This window comes from Vulpes lagopus, chromosome 22 (genome assembly GCF_018345385.1).
Source record: "Vulpes lagopus strain Blue_001 chromosome 22, ASM1834538v1, whole genome shotgun sequence".
Classification (NCBI taxonomy): Eukaryota; Metazoa; Chordata; class Mammalia; order Carnivora; family Canidae; genus Vulpes; species Vulpes lagopus.
The window spans coordinates 1764266-1781888 of record NC_054845.1 but is presented as its reverse complement, the minus strand read 5'-3'; the positions used below and the strand labels follow the sequence as shown (position 1 = coordinate 1781888).

At 41.1% G+C, this 17623-nt stretch overlaps 1 protein-coding gene across 6 annotated transcripts in view; it reads right to left on the bottom strand.

Moving 5' to 3' along the window:
* The window catches only part of MYO1B (myosin IB), a 174274-nt gene that overhangs the window by 55286 nt on the left and 101365 nt on the right, over positions 1-17623 (bottom strand). For all 6 annotated transcript variants that reach the window (XM_041737750.1, XM_041737752.1, XM_041737751.1 and 3 more), the window contains 2 exons: positions 13497-13560; positions 648-746 (listed from right to left, as the gene is read on the bottom strand). In XM_041737750.1, coding sequence (XP_041593684.1) covers positions 648-746; positions 13497-13560 — 163 coding nt within the window. The remainder of the gene's footprint in view (positions 1-647; positions 747-13496; positions 13561-17623) is intronic.

Here is a 17623-nt window from a genome sequence, read left to right as displayed (position 1 = left end):
TCACTTGGAAGGAAGGACACCCACAAGCCCTACGCAGACCGGGGCCTGCTCCCCTCTGCTAGCTCTGTCCTTTTTAATGACTTTTGCTGATAATGTATATAGCGCACACTTCAGTGCTGTTTCCGTGACACTTGAGGATTATTAGGATAATTCTTGCCCAAATGTCATTTGCTTTCCATAGTTCTAATTTGGACTATTTGTTCAAAACTTTCATCACTTCACTATTAGCTTATTGGATACTATCCTGGGGGACTTGGATTAATTCCTTAAAATAGCCGAAGGTCAGATTTTTAACTCTTGTATCAATTACAAATGTTTTCCCACTATGTTTAATCTTTCCTGAGCAATCCTTTTTTTTTTTTTTTTTTTGTAATAATTGTTCTCCTTACTGCTCCCTGCTGATTTCCTCTTCCTGAGTGGAACAACTATTTTCTTCCATTTGATTGTTTAGATTTATGGTTCTCTCCCCCTGATCCCTCTACTATTTAACTGGCTCTCTGAGTTAGCCATCTGAGACCTGTGCACAGCATCTGGTGAGGTACAGGGACATGCAGCAAGCAGATGCTGGGGCCGATGACAGAAGCAAACATACCAGGTTCTTCACCTCACCCACAGTCATGCAAGAATTTTAAGAAACAGGGACTTACTTAGGAGCTCTTCAGAGGCACCGGAGAGCAGCTGATAGAACACGTGGAAGTTCCTTTCACCTCTTGGCTGCTTAACAACTCGAGACTTCTCTAAAAGATCTAAAGAAGAGAGAAGAGTCAAATCATCGCATATGGTTAATTCTGCTTGCAAATCCAGCCTGGTTCTTCTCTGCCACCCCTCTCCCTTTTTCATTGTCTGTTTTGTGTTACTGAAATAAATAATGATAGAAGCTACATTTTCAGTTCTCCCCTTCAGGAAGAAGCCTGGCTCTAACTAAAATCACCAGATTAAACAAACCAGGTTCCCGTCAAACAATGGTGAATATGCAAAATAAGTTCAACAATAACATTAGAAGAGCTGATGAAAGACGATACGGTTTATATGAAGGTGCTTTGGGTTCTATGTAATATGTGATGACATTAAGTTCTTCAAAACACAGCATTACAAATCTCAGCCATTCAGTTATGAATCCACTTAATAATTATAAAGTTAATGTTTCTGAGATCTTATTATGCGCTAAGTGCTTTATAGTCATTATCTCATTCAATCCTCGCGGCCATTCTACCAAGCATTATTCAACAGACAAAAAAAAGAGCCCAAGAGTTTAAGTAGGATTTGAAATCAGGCCGTCTGACCCAAATGCAAACCCTACCTCATCATATCCACACACTCTGCTACCTGGGATAAAGGAAGCAGATTTTCTTTATATTTCAAAGTCTTAAGAGAATGAAAGGTGATTTCATTTCATGGAGTTTGGTGTTGTTATTTGGAAGTATATTTTCCTTGGTTCTACATGCTTTTTCATCTGATATTTTGATTCTTATCAAGTTATCAAACTTTCATCCAAAGCTAAAGGAAGGAAGAGGGAGAGAGAGAGAGAAGGAGGAAGGGAGGGAGAAAGAAGCCAAACAACCAGAAAAGAGTCATTATGGCAGTATCCAAGAGATGGCAAATACAATGGCAGAGACTATTCCTGCCTGAAGTCCTGCTTATCATGGACTAGTGACATAAAAGAGGGTCTGGATCCTGTGGGCAAAAGCTAAATTTAGTTATAAAATTCCAAATCAGTGATCCCATTATTAATTCTAGAGAATAGACACATTTGATTTCTTTTTTTAAAAAAAAGGTTTTATTTATTTATTCATGAGAGACACAGAGAGAGAGAGAGAGAGAGACGCAGAGACACAGGCAGAGGAAGAAGCAGGCTCCATGCAGGGAGCCCGATGCAGGACTCGATCCCAGGACCCCAGGGTCACACCCTGAGCCGAAGGCAGGTGCTCAACCGCTGAGCCTCCTGGGCATCCCTACATTTGATTTCTAATCAGGCTGATATCTAAACAGTATCAAAGGAATGAGGGAGAGGTGTGCAATTTCTCTGGGAATGGTCACTGAACTTCTCAATTGATATTTCTGGAAGCCACACTAGCATGTAAAGAGGAGGTGAGGTAGAGTTAAAGAGCGCAGATTCGGTGAATGAGAAGTCTCAGGGAGCTCCCAAAACCTGAGGTCATTTGTAAGAGTGAAGGGATGGATTGCAAGGACACATCAAATTAAAAATGAGAACAAATATATATATATAAGTTCAAAAATTACAGGAACAGGATGCTCCAGAGTTTTAGTTTTCATCTCCAGCTCTCATTTGATTTGGAAGCCTGCCCATTCCCTCAAACCATACGTGGAGAATAATGAAGACTTCATATTTAACAGAAGAGAAATTGAAAACCCGAGGGAGACAAAATTTAGAAAAGAAGGGATTGTGTACTATTCATCCTCTCTAAGGACTGAATGTTTCAGTCTGTAACTAAACACTGACATAAAAGCAGAGGACAGAAAGCAGGTAAGATAAAAATGGACTATGACGATACTTCTTAGCATGTGACCAAGCTCCTACGGGGTTCTGAGAAGACAGACATAGTTTGAGAAGAAAAAATCCACAGAGCATGGGCAGATTCTTCACTGAGAAGCTAATCCGTAGACAAAACCCCTCAAGCCTAGAAGAAAGTAACTCAACTACGTGAAAAATATAAACAAATGCTACAGTTCCCTTCATGTGTTCACATACAATTCCTCCAATCAGCTCACTTACTGCTCACCCACTACGCCCCAGGAACTATCTGGAAGCACACCCAGCACCGACCGCAAATATGAAAACCTTCTTCCCCGAGGCCTAGGAATGTCCCACACTCTCCGATTACTCCCACCACCCAACCAATAGCAGTTCTCTCCAAGCTGGGGTGCTGGACCCCCGAGAGAGAGAGCAGGAGGTGGGGTGGGGAAGGCAGCATGACCATGTGTTTGGGGGACACCCCCAAACTCCCAGGCTCTTCCCACCGCACTAGAAATCCTGCCACACCTTGAGAGCCCTGGCGCCTGCGGCCCCTCATTTCACATGGGTCCCTTCATCATGATGACAAACAGGTGTCTGATGGCACTTGTCCCATCACCTTCCAACATGCCACATGTGGCCCTTCAGGACATGAAGAAGACTCTCAAAGCGGGTCAGAGCCACATACGGACCAGTCTCATGTTTGGCACTCTTTGAACAAATGCTCATAGGAAATGGGATAAAACAGTGATGGCTAGAAGATTCAGCAGACGACACACATCAAAAAAAAGAATAATATTCACGGGGCACCTGGGGGGCTCAGTGTTGAGCGTCTGCCTTTGGCTCAGGTCATGACCTCAGGTCCACCTCAGTCCTGGGATCGAGTCCCACGTCGGGCTCCCTGCATGGAGCCTGTTTTTCCCTCTGCCTGTGTCTCTGCCTTGCTCTCTCTCATGAATAAATAAATATATAAAATCTTTATAAAAAAAAAAGGGAAACATTCACATGTGCACAGTGTGGAAAGGAATGTTGGTCAATATGCTGATAGGATCAGTGATTGCTATCACATTCAAATACGAAGCATAATACGACGCGTGTGTAAAAGGAAAGGTGCAAAGGCGAAGCAGGAAGCGAACTGTCCCTGACCTCCTGCTATGAATTTGGTGCTTTTCATGCGTTATCATATTCAACCCCAAACACCTCCCTGGAGGTTGGTTTTATAATCCCTATCTTATAGATGAGAAAATGACGCTCACATTGCACTGTTACTAAGGGACAGAGCCAGAATTCAAAGCCTCACGTGACTAAGACACCGTCTTACACTGCCTGTAACTTTCCAGCAAAAGGAATGCAAAATCCATAAACATTAGGAAAGGCTGTACTTTACATAAAATATATAGCTTCACCTAAGCAACTCAATCACAAAATGAAAAGTCTTTTATTACAGAGCAGTTGAAGGTTTTAGCGCCTAACATGCTTCGTCTATTGCTCCAGAGCCTCCTATTTCTTTACGGCTTTTCTTGTAGGTCATAAACTTCCAGGTAGAAAAGTAATCAGGGAAAAGGCTTGCCCCCAAATAATTTACTAACGCTTGAAACCATTCCCTATTCCTTTTTTTAAAAAATATTTTTAATATATTTTTTATTTTTTTAAAGGTTTATTTATTTATGATAGACAGAGAGAGAGAGAGAGAGAGAGAGAGAGAGAGGCAGAGACACACAGGAGGAGGTAGAAGCAGGCTCCATGCCAGGAGCCCGACGCGGGACTCGATCCGGGGACTCCAGGATCGCGCTCTGGGTCAAAGGCAGGTGCTAAACCGCTGAGCCACCCAGAGATCCCCACCATTCCCTATTCTATTTATTTTTAATGGGCACACACCAATGCAATCTAAGAGTAGGAAGCCCTATCGAATGGCTATTCGAAATACAGAACATAAATTTACTATAAAGACTTGCCACCTGATCATTTTAATTTACTGAATGGTGCCCTGAATTAGTCAAAGCAAACACTGGCTCAGCCTCCTCTTGGCTTGACGTGATTGTGCCACCACTGAGTCTATAAGATTTAATAAAGAAGAGTGCGGGACATGCCGAATGTTCAGTAGAGGAGAGAGTGTAAGTCTCCATGTATCCCAATGCAGTTTCCCTGCAGTGCATTTACTCCTCAAAATATACATTTACGTTCACATTAAATTTGATACAAACTTAAGTTTTAGGGGAAGAGCTAAACCTATTAAACCATTCTAAAGGAGAAAACCAGCAGACAGGGGCAGAGAAACTCTGGAATCCAAACTTCCCCACCTGCCCCCACCATGCCACTGCCACCTGACTATTAGCAGAACCAGGCTGTCACTCAGGGGCTTTCCTACTTTTGACTCATCACCAGCTAGTCTATGACACGTACATGTGCCCATGCACAGCAGAGGCCAACCTCCCCCAAGTACAAGACATAAAAGGAGTAAAACGTGCATGTTTGCATCCACTGGAGAAGGAAGTCTTTCAATTGGCAAAGGAATAGTAAGATAAGAAGTAGTTGGGGGAAAAAAAATCACATTACTTTAGAACATAACAGATGAAAGATTAGATAGTATGATCAGATTTATTTTATGTAGAGTCTCCCTTCCTGAAAAATAGAACAGTCCAAGTCCAAGGCTTAAGGAATAATCAGCTTGGTATCAGTTTTGCCAAGAAGACCAGTGATGATGGAAGCCCCATGATGCACAACACTGACTGACCCCCAGAGATCCTGTGTTCCTCTCCAGTTGCTCAGAGATAGATATTATGAAGAAAGTATTTATGGGCATTTAGGCTTTTCTAATCAATTCATGCTCTTGTATCGCTGCTTTTAGCAATAATGATGGGCCTACAATCTTTTTTTTTTAATATACAAAAACATTTTATCTTTAAAATTTTTTTATATTTAAATTCAATTAATTGACATATAACATAATCTTAGTTTCAGAGATAGTGGTCAGTGATTGATCAGTCTCCTACAATACCCAGTGCTCACTGCATCACGTGGATGGGTGTGCAATCTAGGTAACCAGTGAGTTAGTGAGCATACCCAAAGGTAGTTTCTGTGGAAAAAGGACTATGAGCTTAAGTCTGCTCATGGATTAGGGTATACATTCTAAAGTCAACACTCCACTTTTTCTGGAAACATACAATAAAACCCTCAAAGCTAATAATCAGGAAGTTTCACTAATGGGGCGAAGGTCTTCTTACAAATTGTTCCCTGCATGTGTGTATTATGGTGAACGAGAGCGCACGTAAGCGGGGGCATCACACGGAGCTCCACCACCTGCAGGCCGCAGGCCTTGAGACATGTGAACCACCGGGTGTGCCATGACATTAAAATTGTTCCTTACCGCCACCTCCACGGCGGCATTAGAAATTTTAAGAAATCACCTTCAAGTTTTACTCAAAAATCAGTATCCTGAAGTTATAAAATCAACACTAAAGACAGCTGGACCGGTTCCATGAGAAGCTCTGAAAAGGTGTCTGGTGTCTGCACATGAAACATTACATTAGCTGGGGCTTTAAAACACCAGGAAAACTTAGCTTATTATCTACCTAATGGACTACGGATTTAATTAATTAATTAATTTATTTATTTTATTTGGATCTCTTTATATACTTATACCACCTATGTATTTTCACAACAGATTCCTAACACAAATTTAATGTTCACCTAATAATTAAAAATTCACTCATGTATGTACATATCTGAATCTAAAACTCCATACTCAACCCTGAAATAAAATTAATGGAATACAGCCTATAGGATCATATCATTAGATATGCTATCCTAATTAATTTAGATACGTTTAACATCTGACTTCTTCTGTATTTGCATATAATCTTGTTTCCTCATAAACATATAGTCTTTTTTTATGGTAGACATGTTTTTGTAATACAAAAGCCACCAAGAGTAAAATCGAGACAAAGGAAAGCATCGACTTTTATGCGAAGCCATCCATTACAGAGTAACAGAATTACTACTTGAAATTTGTTTTATTGCTATGGATACTTAACAACCAGTGGGGTGGATTATTTCTATCTTCTGAATATTGAAGCGCTCTGAATACTGAAGTACAAAGAAAGCCCAGCCTTGCATTATCAACTAGATAATGTATTGTCTTGGTTTTTGGTGAATTTTGATCTTAAAGATGACAGGTTAAAAACAGATGAATTTCTGATTGATGAATTTACTGATGACTATTCACTAGCTGTTGAGAACTGACTCATGTACGGTAGTCTCCAATTCAACCTCAATATAGATGTATTTTCAGAAAACAAAGCAGTGCAGAGTTTCCTTTAGGAAGTTTTCTAATAGGCAGCTCTGCTCCTTTTTTTTTTTTTTTAAAGATTTTATTTATTTATTCATGAGAGACACACACAGAGAGAGAGGCAGAGACACAGGCAGAGGGAGAAGCAGGCTCTGTGCAGGGAGCCTGATGCGGGACTTGATCCGGGAACTCCAAGATCACACCCTGGGCCGAAGGCAGGAGCTAAACCGCTGAGCCACCCGGGGATCCCAGCTCTGCTCCTAATCAGCAACTTGTCATCCATACTATTAAAGATACGATATAAAAGGAAAAATAAAGCTATAAATCTCAAACCATTTAAACGAGTGAAACTATATTCCATATCCTACAAATGGCATGGATGTGCCATATATATATGAACATGTCATGAGATAGCACGTAAGTGTGAGCCAACTGTACCATAAATTCAAAAGAAATATAGAATAGGAAGTCAGAGATTTGCTCCATTCCCCATCTTCCCTGTGAGTGGGGTGGTTGTTTCCTCCTGCTCTGCAGATTCCTTGTGGGAAGATCTCCTTAGACTAACCGCAGCCTCTCTCAGTCCCTTAGTCACTCTTCACAGGGGTAAGAGGAAGCACAACTCTGAGTAGTGAGGTTACAGAGGGCAAGGAGCATGCATCTGCAGCTCAGGCCTCTAGTTCCCCACGCTGCATTCACATTCAGCTCGACTCGCCAGCACTAAGACGACCGGGGGCAACCAATGCACACAAGGAGAGGCGAGAGGCTGCTTACAGCTGTCAATGCCTGCCTCACTGCCAAGGGGCCAGAGGACTACCTGCACACCTGCTTGGGCGAGAAACCAAAAGCCACTTTCTTCAACCTTGGCGTCTAACAGCAATGAAGCTGCTTCCTCCCCAGCTTGATTCCTGTGCCTATTTCTCATGATTCCAAACTGGGTGGGGGAAAGTAGATCATTAGACCTCTGAATCAGTTAGTTTTTCCCGTGTAACAAATTGTCCCAAAACTTAACAGCTTAGAACATTATTTTTTAGTTCCTGAGTCTGAGCGTCAGCCTTGTAGTTCTGGTCTGAGCCAGCTCAGCTGATCTCTCTTGGGCTTGCCCATCGGCTTGGCAGTCTGCTGCAGCTGGCTGATCTAAAGGTGCCCTCACTCTTATGTCCGGTGGTTCGTTCCATATGGTCTCTCACCATCCAGCAGACCAGCCCAGGTTCATTCACATGGTGGTAATGAGAGCATTCCCAAGAAGAGCGTGAGGACAAGCTCCAATATGTAACCAATTTTCACGTCTCTGGTTGTGCCATGTTTACTAATTGTTCTTTTAACCAAAATAAATCTCATGCATTCATTTGGGGAATATAAAAAATAGTGAAAGGCAATAAAGGGGAAAGGAGAAAAAAATGAGTGGGAAATATCAGAAAGGGAGACAGAACATGAAAGACTCCTAACTCTGGGAAACGAACTAGGGGTGGTGGAAGGGGAGGTGGGCGGGGGGTGTGGGTGACTGGGTGACGGGCACTGAGAGGGGCACTTGATGGGATGAACACTGTGTTATTCTGTATGTTGGCAAATTGAACACCAATAAAAAATAAATTTATTTAAAAAATAAAAATAATAAAAAATAACAACAACAACAAACAAAATAAATCTCATGGCCAAACTCTGAGTCATTGAGAGAGAGAACTACCCAATAGTATAGATACAAGGTGAGAAATTATTGTGATCCTTTCTCTTTTTTTTTAAATTTTATTTATTTGAGAAACAGAGTGAGAGAGAGAGAGAGAGAGAGTACGAGCAGGGTGAGGGACAGAAGGAGAGACAGACAACCCACTGAGCAGGGAGTGCGATGTGGGGCTTGATCCTGGGACTCCAAGATCATGAACTAACCCAAAGGCATATGCTTAATCGACTGAGCCACCCAGGCAACCCTCTTGTGACCATTTCTGAAAACAGTCTATCAGATTGAGGCTGCTTACAACAAAATGATCACAAATTATTTGACATTCTTCCCATTGAGAGATGGAATCTACATGCCCCACCCCTGACTCTGGGCAAGCGTGTGCCAACTTTGACTTAATAGAATACAGCAGAAGTGACACCGTCTGATCTCCCAAGCTCCTGGAGGCTTCCTCTTGGTTCTCTGTTAGGAGGCTTCCTCTTAGAACACTCTCTCCGAGAACCTAGCCATCTGGGAGAAACCCTAAACACACGAGGCCACATGTAGGTGGCTTTAGTCAATAGTCTCAACACACACCTTCAATCATCCTAATCCAGGAGCCTGATAAGTGACATATGATTAAGCTTCCAGAAGACTCCAGCTTCCATTCATGCAAGTCACCCCCAACCATATGTATTCCCTACTGAAGCCCCATACACCACGGAGACAAGCCAACCCTACAGTGCCCCATCTGAATTCTTGACTCACAGTGTCCAACAGCATATAAGAGGGCCACTGTCTTACCCTACTAAGTTTGGGTGGTTTATTAACAATAAGTGGACCATACACTAATTAATTTCAACATTTGCTCTCCTTCATAATTCACAAGATATTATTTCTTTCAAGCTAAAAAGGGAAGGCAGAGACAGATGAAGTTTGAACACCAATAATTTTGTTGCCTTTCTGGAATTTAAAAAAAGCATTTAAAAATGATTAGCATAGAATGTTCAGATATATAAAATAACAAAGTCATGGGGATGTACTGTACAGAGCATCAACTATAGTTAATAATACTCTGCTGCACATATTCGAAAGTTGCTAAGGAGTAGACCTTAAAAGTTCTCATTACAAGAAAAAAAAAGCGCTTCTATAACTATGTATGGTTAACAGATGTTAACTAGACTTACTGTGCTGATCATTTGGCAATATATACAAATATGAAATCGCAATGTTGTACGGCTGAAACTCACATAATGTTGTACATCAATTACACCTCAATAAAAAGTTGTTTTAAATATTCGGATAAAATTATCCCATAAAGCAGGAATTCTATTTCTCAACAAATTTTTCCATGTCAGAGCTGTGTCACTTTTTATTCATTGTGTACTTGTATAGTTATTAATTGATTCAAGAAATATGTTTCAAAAAAATTTAAAAAAAGAAATATGTTTCAGGTGTCAGACACTATTTTTGTTGCTATCATTCAGCAATGAACCTACAAACTAAACGTCCATCCTTTATGGACATATATTTGGCTACCGGCTAGAGACCGTAAGCACGTAAGTGCATAATAATGAGAAAAAGCAAACATTTAATTCAGTGTTTACTGGGTGCCAGGCACTGTTACAAGCACATAGATGTTAAACAAATAATTTATACCTTTTCGTAACCTGTAAGATCAGTACCATGATTATCTCATTTCAAAGGTGAAAAAAATGGAGGCACAGAAAAGTAACTAGCTGTCTTATTGTTTACACATTAGAAAACACATGAGAAGAGTTGCCTAAGTAGCCTCATAGGCATGCCCCAAATAATGAAGCAGAGAAAGGTAGGGCCTGCCTATATATAACCAATTCCATCCTCATCTCAGCATTTACTGAGCACCTACTGTGTGTCAGGTATTACACTAGCTCTTGATACACTACTGTGAACAGGAAAGCCATATACCTTCTTGCTTACGCTATAAGGTCAGGTACATATGCACAGTGTATCTGTCTCTGTGCCATTCTTCTTTTAGGAGATAAGTTCCTAGAGGCTTGCACCATATTTCCTCCACAGTGAAAACTACCATCAAGTACCATAGCTATAAGAAAAGTACCCGCAACAGGTTTCCAAAAGCTTCTAGTTCATAACACTAGGCCTACAATCCTCAAATACAAACACGCACTTCCTGTGAGGCTTATAGGCCCTAACAAAACAGCAAAAATATCATCTCACAGAAGCCAAGGTGTGCCAGATGTGCTTCCCGTAGTATCTCCTCTACTGAGCCACGCGTGCACTTCTCTTCCTGCAATACCCCAGACCTAGTGATACTAACCTCAGAGGCACCTGGTTTTCAGGTGAGTTCAAGACTGGTTTTTGAGTACATCTCTTTCAGAAAGAGAGTAAGTCACTGGGTTTTCTCTTCCACGCCCTGGGAACCCAGCTGGCTTGAGTCATTGTGTGATTTCTTCTAGGCAATCAGTACAAGCGACAATGCCCTACACTGTTACTACATGGCTGCTGGAAATCGAGGCAGAGTAGTTTCCACAAAACAACAAATCCTTTTTTCTTTTCTGGACTTCCCAGAAGCTAACTTGTGGCAGCCTGGAGAGAACCAAAATGGGTTTGCCCATTGCTTTACACCCCTGAAGCCAGCAGGCAGCAGCTCCCACTGACCACCTATGAGTCAGTCCTGTATCTACACGGTGAAATTTCCTGCTCTTACCGCGAACATATTCCTTTCCTTTCCAGAGCAAAGGGTACTCTAAAATACAGGGTGTTCCCACTACCACAAATTTCCATATAATTTCATTGTGGGAACAAATGGTAACGAACACCACATGAAATCCATTCATGATGATATATTAATCTTAACTGGAAAAGAACTGAGTGTCTAATATTTATTCTCCATGGATACTGCAAGAATGAGTTAGGGGGCAGGAAGACATTTCTGTTTGGAACTTCAACTTCAAAATGTAAAACCTAGGTTATTTTCTAATGCTTACAATAAAGTAATCCTTAAATATTTTCCTAGAGTCCTTAAAAGAAATTTTATTCAATCATTCCACAATGTTTAGATGTATTACCCCCATTTTCAAAATAGTGTATTCATAATGAGAGTTAATCTGTCTTATAAAAAGTGCTAATAATTTATGAATATCTTTCAGAACAAAAGTTAATCCTTCCTTAAAATAGTGGTCTTCAAACTGAGGCCGATCTTCTCCCTCACAGCTATCATTAGCTGCCACACATCATGCAAGGAGCTTGGCACCGTAGTCATCAGTGCTTCTGGTTATATCTCACGTGGTTTGCAGAGTTTCTTTTGCTTCCATATTTGACACATAACGTAAGTACCACTATCCCAGCCAATTTCATTTCATAGTAAAACTCTCTCTTCAAATGTTTCTCTAACAATTAGATTTTTTTAGAAATACGGTCAATCCCCATACATGGCACACAAAAATGGAAACTAAAGTGGAAAATTAAACTATTTAAAAACTACAGAATAGCAGAAACAGGGAGAATCATAAATTTCATCCAGTTCAATCCCATTGTTTCAAAGATGAGGAAACTCTAGCCCTACGTTTCCTTATGAATTGTGTCTTAAAAACTTAAAAAAAATCAGCTGTATACTTTCCTCAAATCACTTAGAATGCTGATTTCCAAATGGTGGCCCTCTGGCTCTGGAGCCCATCAGCAAAGATCTCAGGGGCCCCCGGGGCTCGAGGGGTTCTAAATATTCCTCATCAACCAGGTCAGATCTTGTTTTCTCTATTTACTATCTGGGGTTCAGCATAAAATTTCATTTGAAGAAGGAATGCCACTGTTACAACAAGTCTAATGAGTGTTGCTTTGATTCTTGAGTCAACTTATTACTATTTTTCTAGTGGAAACTTAGATTTTTTTCAATCCCAGTAGCACCACTGGGTGGTGAGGAGGCCAGTGGCGATGGGAGGTTCAGTGGTGTGGCCTCAAAATCACAGGAGGATCCAAGAGGATAACCAGGCTGTGGCTCCAGGAGGAAGTATACAAACCCTAGGTTGTCATCTTCGATCTTCCAAACAAATCAACTACAGTATCAACATGAGCAGAAATGTCAGCTCGGGCTGTGCGTGCTGCGGGCCCAAAGTATTTTTGACAGGGCTATATTTACAAATACTGACCATCATGCCCACTTTAGAAACCCTGGACCTGGGGCTTTAAGCAGACTCGCCTGACATTGTTCATTTTTTCACCTTTGACGAGAAGATTTCATTCACTTCCATAATCACCGATCATGATTAAAGGAAGCTAAGAAATCCGTATTTCTACCTACCAGGTTTATCACATTTCAATTATGTAAATACACAAAGACAAGCAAAATTTCCCACAATAAAATGTGAAGTACAAGTCCAAAAAATAAATAAATAAATAAATAAATAAATAAATAAACAATAAATAAAATTTATAAAAAAGTCCACTCACTTTATTAAATGTTACCCAAAAAGTTACTAAAAAACTTATTAAACTAAAATCAATTATTCATATATTTTATTTATTTCATATTTTATTTTGAATCATAAAATAATTTTATTAGTGAAAATAACCCCTGGAGGATCCTTTATTGATGAATTGACTTAAAGTCCTAGAGAATACAAAATACAGTTGAAATAATTCTTATTAGTTTAGCAAGATTTTAAAGATTTTCAAAGTAAAGACTTTTAAGTTCTCTAAAAAAGATTTAGGAGGGGCGCCTGGGTGGCTCAGTTGGTTAAGCATCCGACTCTTGATTTCGGTTCAGGTCACGACCTCAGGGTCACGAGATCGATCCCACATTGGGCTCTGTGCTAAGTGTGGAGACTGCTTGGGATTCTCTCTTTCTCCCCTTCCCCCTATGCACACACACGCTCTCTCTCTGTCTCTCTCTCTCTCAAAAAAAAAAAATGATTTAGGAATTATAAAATAATCTGAAATCAGAGTCTAACACATAGTCTGCAACACACTAAGGAAAAGAAATTATAGTCTTATGTCTATCTCTTAAAGACCCGTGTATCTATAATATTCTAATATATGTCTTGCTATTCTGAATTTCTGTAAAAGGATCCGAGGAAAATACTCACAGTTACTTATCACTCCTCCCAGCGGATCGCCTTTAAAATCAAATTCGATATCCATGTATTTGCCCTGCCAAAGAAAGACTTGGTGAGTTTTCAAGTTTACCTCAAAATTTTCTATCAACGTATCTTCTTAGAGAACAGCATGCTGAGCCCTTTACATATTTGCTTAAATGTAATTAATACACAATTCATGTACCCATGAGGCAAAACAGTACGCCTCCATAAATAATTCATACTAAATACCACATTAGCTCAAAGTTAACATATCATGTTGCTAATTTAAGAATAGATCTTCTTACCCAGCATGTGACTTTTTCATTTCAGATGGGTTTCAAAGGTCTGAAGTGTGTGTGTATTTAAGAATAAAAACTGGGAAAAAGTAAGTGTTCCTTGTATACGCACTAGTTGGGAATATAAATTATTTCACTTTTATAAGCAAAACATGTTTTAAACCATGGCTAGAAACTCCAAGTATATTGGACAGTGGATGAAATGGGACACATAAAGTTGTTTTTATATCTACTCAAACCAAATGCATGACCAATCAAAGACTGATCTCTATTACTCTCTTCGGCTTTTGATCTAGATTATACATATATATATATATGTATATCTCCCAGGTTCCTATTACATTTTATAGATGGTATCTTAAACACACAGAGACACACATGGAGTTTCATACTGTGATTTTTGAAGAATTAGTCTATAAGTGTCTAGTTAAAGAGTAACAAGCCTAACAGAATAACCCTGACAGCTGGTTTTTGTTTGGAAAAGGGTGTGTTGGTCTAGTAAGTGGTCTTTGCTTTTGTTTCATGTTCTATTTTAGTAATAGTCACATAGATGGCTTCTAAATAATTCTCCCCAAGAATGACTACTTTAAATCGTTCTATTTTCAAAATAATGGTAGGGGCTCAGAAACATGAACACACACACTCAGTCAACAATGCGATCTGTGACTTTGTATTAGCTTACACATGCTCCCTCGCCTTTGCTTTCCTCCTTGTCAAGGGCCACCTGTCCCTTTTAAGTTTTCTCTTATTCATTAAGCAAATGTCTATCAAGCATTTCCTAGATACTAACTGTAGGCACAAAGGAAACTAGGGCACAGTTTCTGCCCTCAGGGAACTTACAGCCTGAATTGAGACAGGCAGACAGGACACTACTGTTTATGGAGATAGATCCTACAGGAGGTCGGGGCGCTATGCACCAAGAACAGGCAACAAAGGCTGAGGTCTGCCCTAGCTTAACTGAGAAGTGTCAGGGCTAAGTCAGGCAGCGAGGAGGCGAGAGAGCAGGAAGGAGCAGCCATAAGAACAGGCGTCCATGAGGCTGGTGAGGTGACAGCAAGAGCAGAGAAGCTGCAAAGGAGGCAAGAAAGAGATGCTCCACAGGACAGTCAGAGGCTGACCATAGGAAAGGAGATGATTTTGGTGGAAGGTGGTTCCTGGACACAGCAAGTGGCCAGATCAAGAGTACCAGGTGGAGGGATGAGTGAAAGGCGGGAGTTGAGAACTGCCCAGTGTGATCGGAGGGTGTCTACAGATCTGGGGATGGGGAGGCACCACAGCTGAGGACCTGCAGGAGGAGGAGGACGAGGACAAGGATGAAGGCGACAGGGATTTCCATGAAGTAAGCAAAGTATCATCAATTGAGAGGAACGGATGGGGGTTTGAAGACTACACTAAACCCTGTGTGGAGTGGAAAAGGCAGCTGACCAGGAATAAGCTAATTGCACTGAGAACACAGACCATCTTGGAAAGGCATTGGTCCCATGAGCTTGTGATGAGTCAGTCTGCTCAGAGAAAACCAAGGCCTGCCCACTGCCAAAGAAAGAAAGTCCACCCCCCTGGACCTAATACTCCAAGCCCTCCAGCTGGGGGCCCGACCCCTCTTTCCCGACCTTCCCATGGCTCCTCCCACAGACCCTCTCATCCAGCCACAACCTCGGATGAAAGCAGGTCCACTCGGTCTCTCTCCTCGACTTCCCCACGGGGCACTGCTGGCTCTTCCCGCTTTCTACTCAGTGGGGGTACATTTCAATCTTGGGGCCCCACTCAGAACGGTGCCCTGCCCCCAGACTCCACCAGCTTCTCTATTCGGAACTTCCATAAAACTGTCGGGAACTTACTCATGAGAAACTTACTGTTTTATGTGCTGTGTTATAATTACTTTTAGACACGTCCATTTTTTCCGACTAGTCTATAGGTATTCATTCGGGACACCTGGATGGCTCAGCTGGTTAAGCATCTGCCTTAGGCTCAGGTCATGATCCGGGGGTCCTGGGATCAAGCCCCACGTTGGGTTCCCTGCTCAGCGGGGAGCCTGCTTCTCCCCTTCCTCCCTGCTCATGCTCTCTCTCTCAGTGTCTCTGTTTCTCCTCAAATAAAAACATAAAATCTTAAAAAAAAAAAAAAACTATTCATTCATCAATGTTTTCTGAGTATCTACTATGACATCAGGCACTGTTGTGGTACTAGGGCCAAACATGGTGGACAAGAAGGCCAAGCTACTGGCTCCCATGGCTCCCACACTCTAAGGTCCATGACCAGAGAGAAACAGAGAAAGTGCACACAATAATTCCAGAGACTAATGAATGCCCGAAAAATAAAAGCACAATGAAGTCAGAGTCTAGAAAAGGCATCATGAAGTGACATCTGAGTTGAGACCTAAATGATATAAGGCAGTGTCCATGCAGAGATCTGGACCCAGAGCACATCATGCAGAAGGACCAGCAACTGCAAGGATCTAAGGCAAGAAGGTGCTCAGCACTCCTGCCCGTTACAAAGGCCAAGGCTGGGCAAGCAAGGGTGGGTGCAGTAGGCCTCAGCTCATGAATGCAGGCATGGAAGGCTCCCAGAGGAGCCTGTACTGCACTCCAGGTGCAAGGAGGAGTCACGGAAGGCTTTCAGCAGAGCAGTGATGAGACTTAAATTTGTAAAGATCACTCTGGATGCCAGTAGGGAAATGTCTATCAGCTGCAAGAGGAGATGCAGGGAGACCTATGCTTAACTATTTAAAAAAAAAAACAAAAAAACCCAGAGGTTTCAAACAAATGAATACATTGTACAGGGTTTGGCCGTGTGTGTGGTTTCTTTTTTGTTTGTTTGTTTTGTTTTGTTTTGTTTTTTAATTCTTACTGAATAAAAGGTTTGGTAATAGGGTTTTCCTGACCCTATGCATCCTCCCCTACAGTGCCTAACTTGGTTCTTCCCATTATAGCAGATGCTCAACTATTACTCCTCCTCCTTCCCCCTGGTGGACAACAGTGACTTCCAAAGACTTAAAATGTGTCTTTTCAAAAACAGTGGAGGTCACTTTCTTAATAGAAGTTCAATACATCACACCAGAGGTACTTGGGGGGTGGGAGTACTATGGGGCACCTCCATGGGAACACTGGTCTAGTAAGTCAACTGCACTGAGCATGCATAACTACCCCACTGCACACTCTACCACATTTCTCAGTGAAGAGATCAAGAAGTTCATCAAACACAGTCAAAGGAAATGCAATTTCCCCAGAGTACAAATGTTTAACGCATAACTCACTGTTACGTGTGTGTGTGTATATAATGACTTTAAATATAGCAGAGTCCTATCAAAATACAATGTGGATTTGACTATATTACTGCTCAAGTCTCAGACTACAAAGCAGGGAAGTTACTAAAAACTGGACATGAAATGATTTAGTCTATAATCAAGTATTAATCTCATAGCCTAATACCCATGTTATAATAGGATTTCTCTGAAGTTACTTATTAAACTAAATCACCTTCCAAGCCTTTCACTAGATTTCAGACATCACAAATTAGTAATGACTCTTGAGGTGATATGGTTTTCTGCATTTTTATAGTCTACAGACTACATATATTTAGCAACTTTTTAAAAAGAGTTATGTGTATAATTTGCAAACAGCAAAAAAAGGAAAATCTCCATAAAGGAGCTTGATCTCTTGGAATTACTTCTATCTGCCCACACTTTGCTTCTAAGTCTATTTATATAATGAGATTAGCCATGTTACCACAACAGGAAAAGGCATGGCTTGAATCAGCTATAACCACGTAAGGGGCTAATCCAATGGAAAAAATTCACAGCCTGGAATTAGGCACCTCAGCCTTCTACTTTCAAGCTACCAA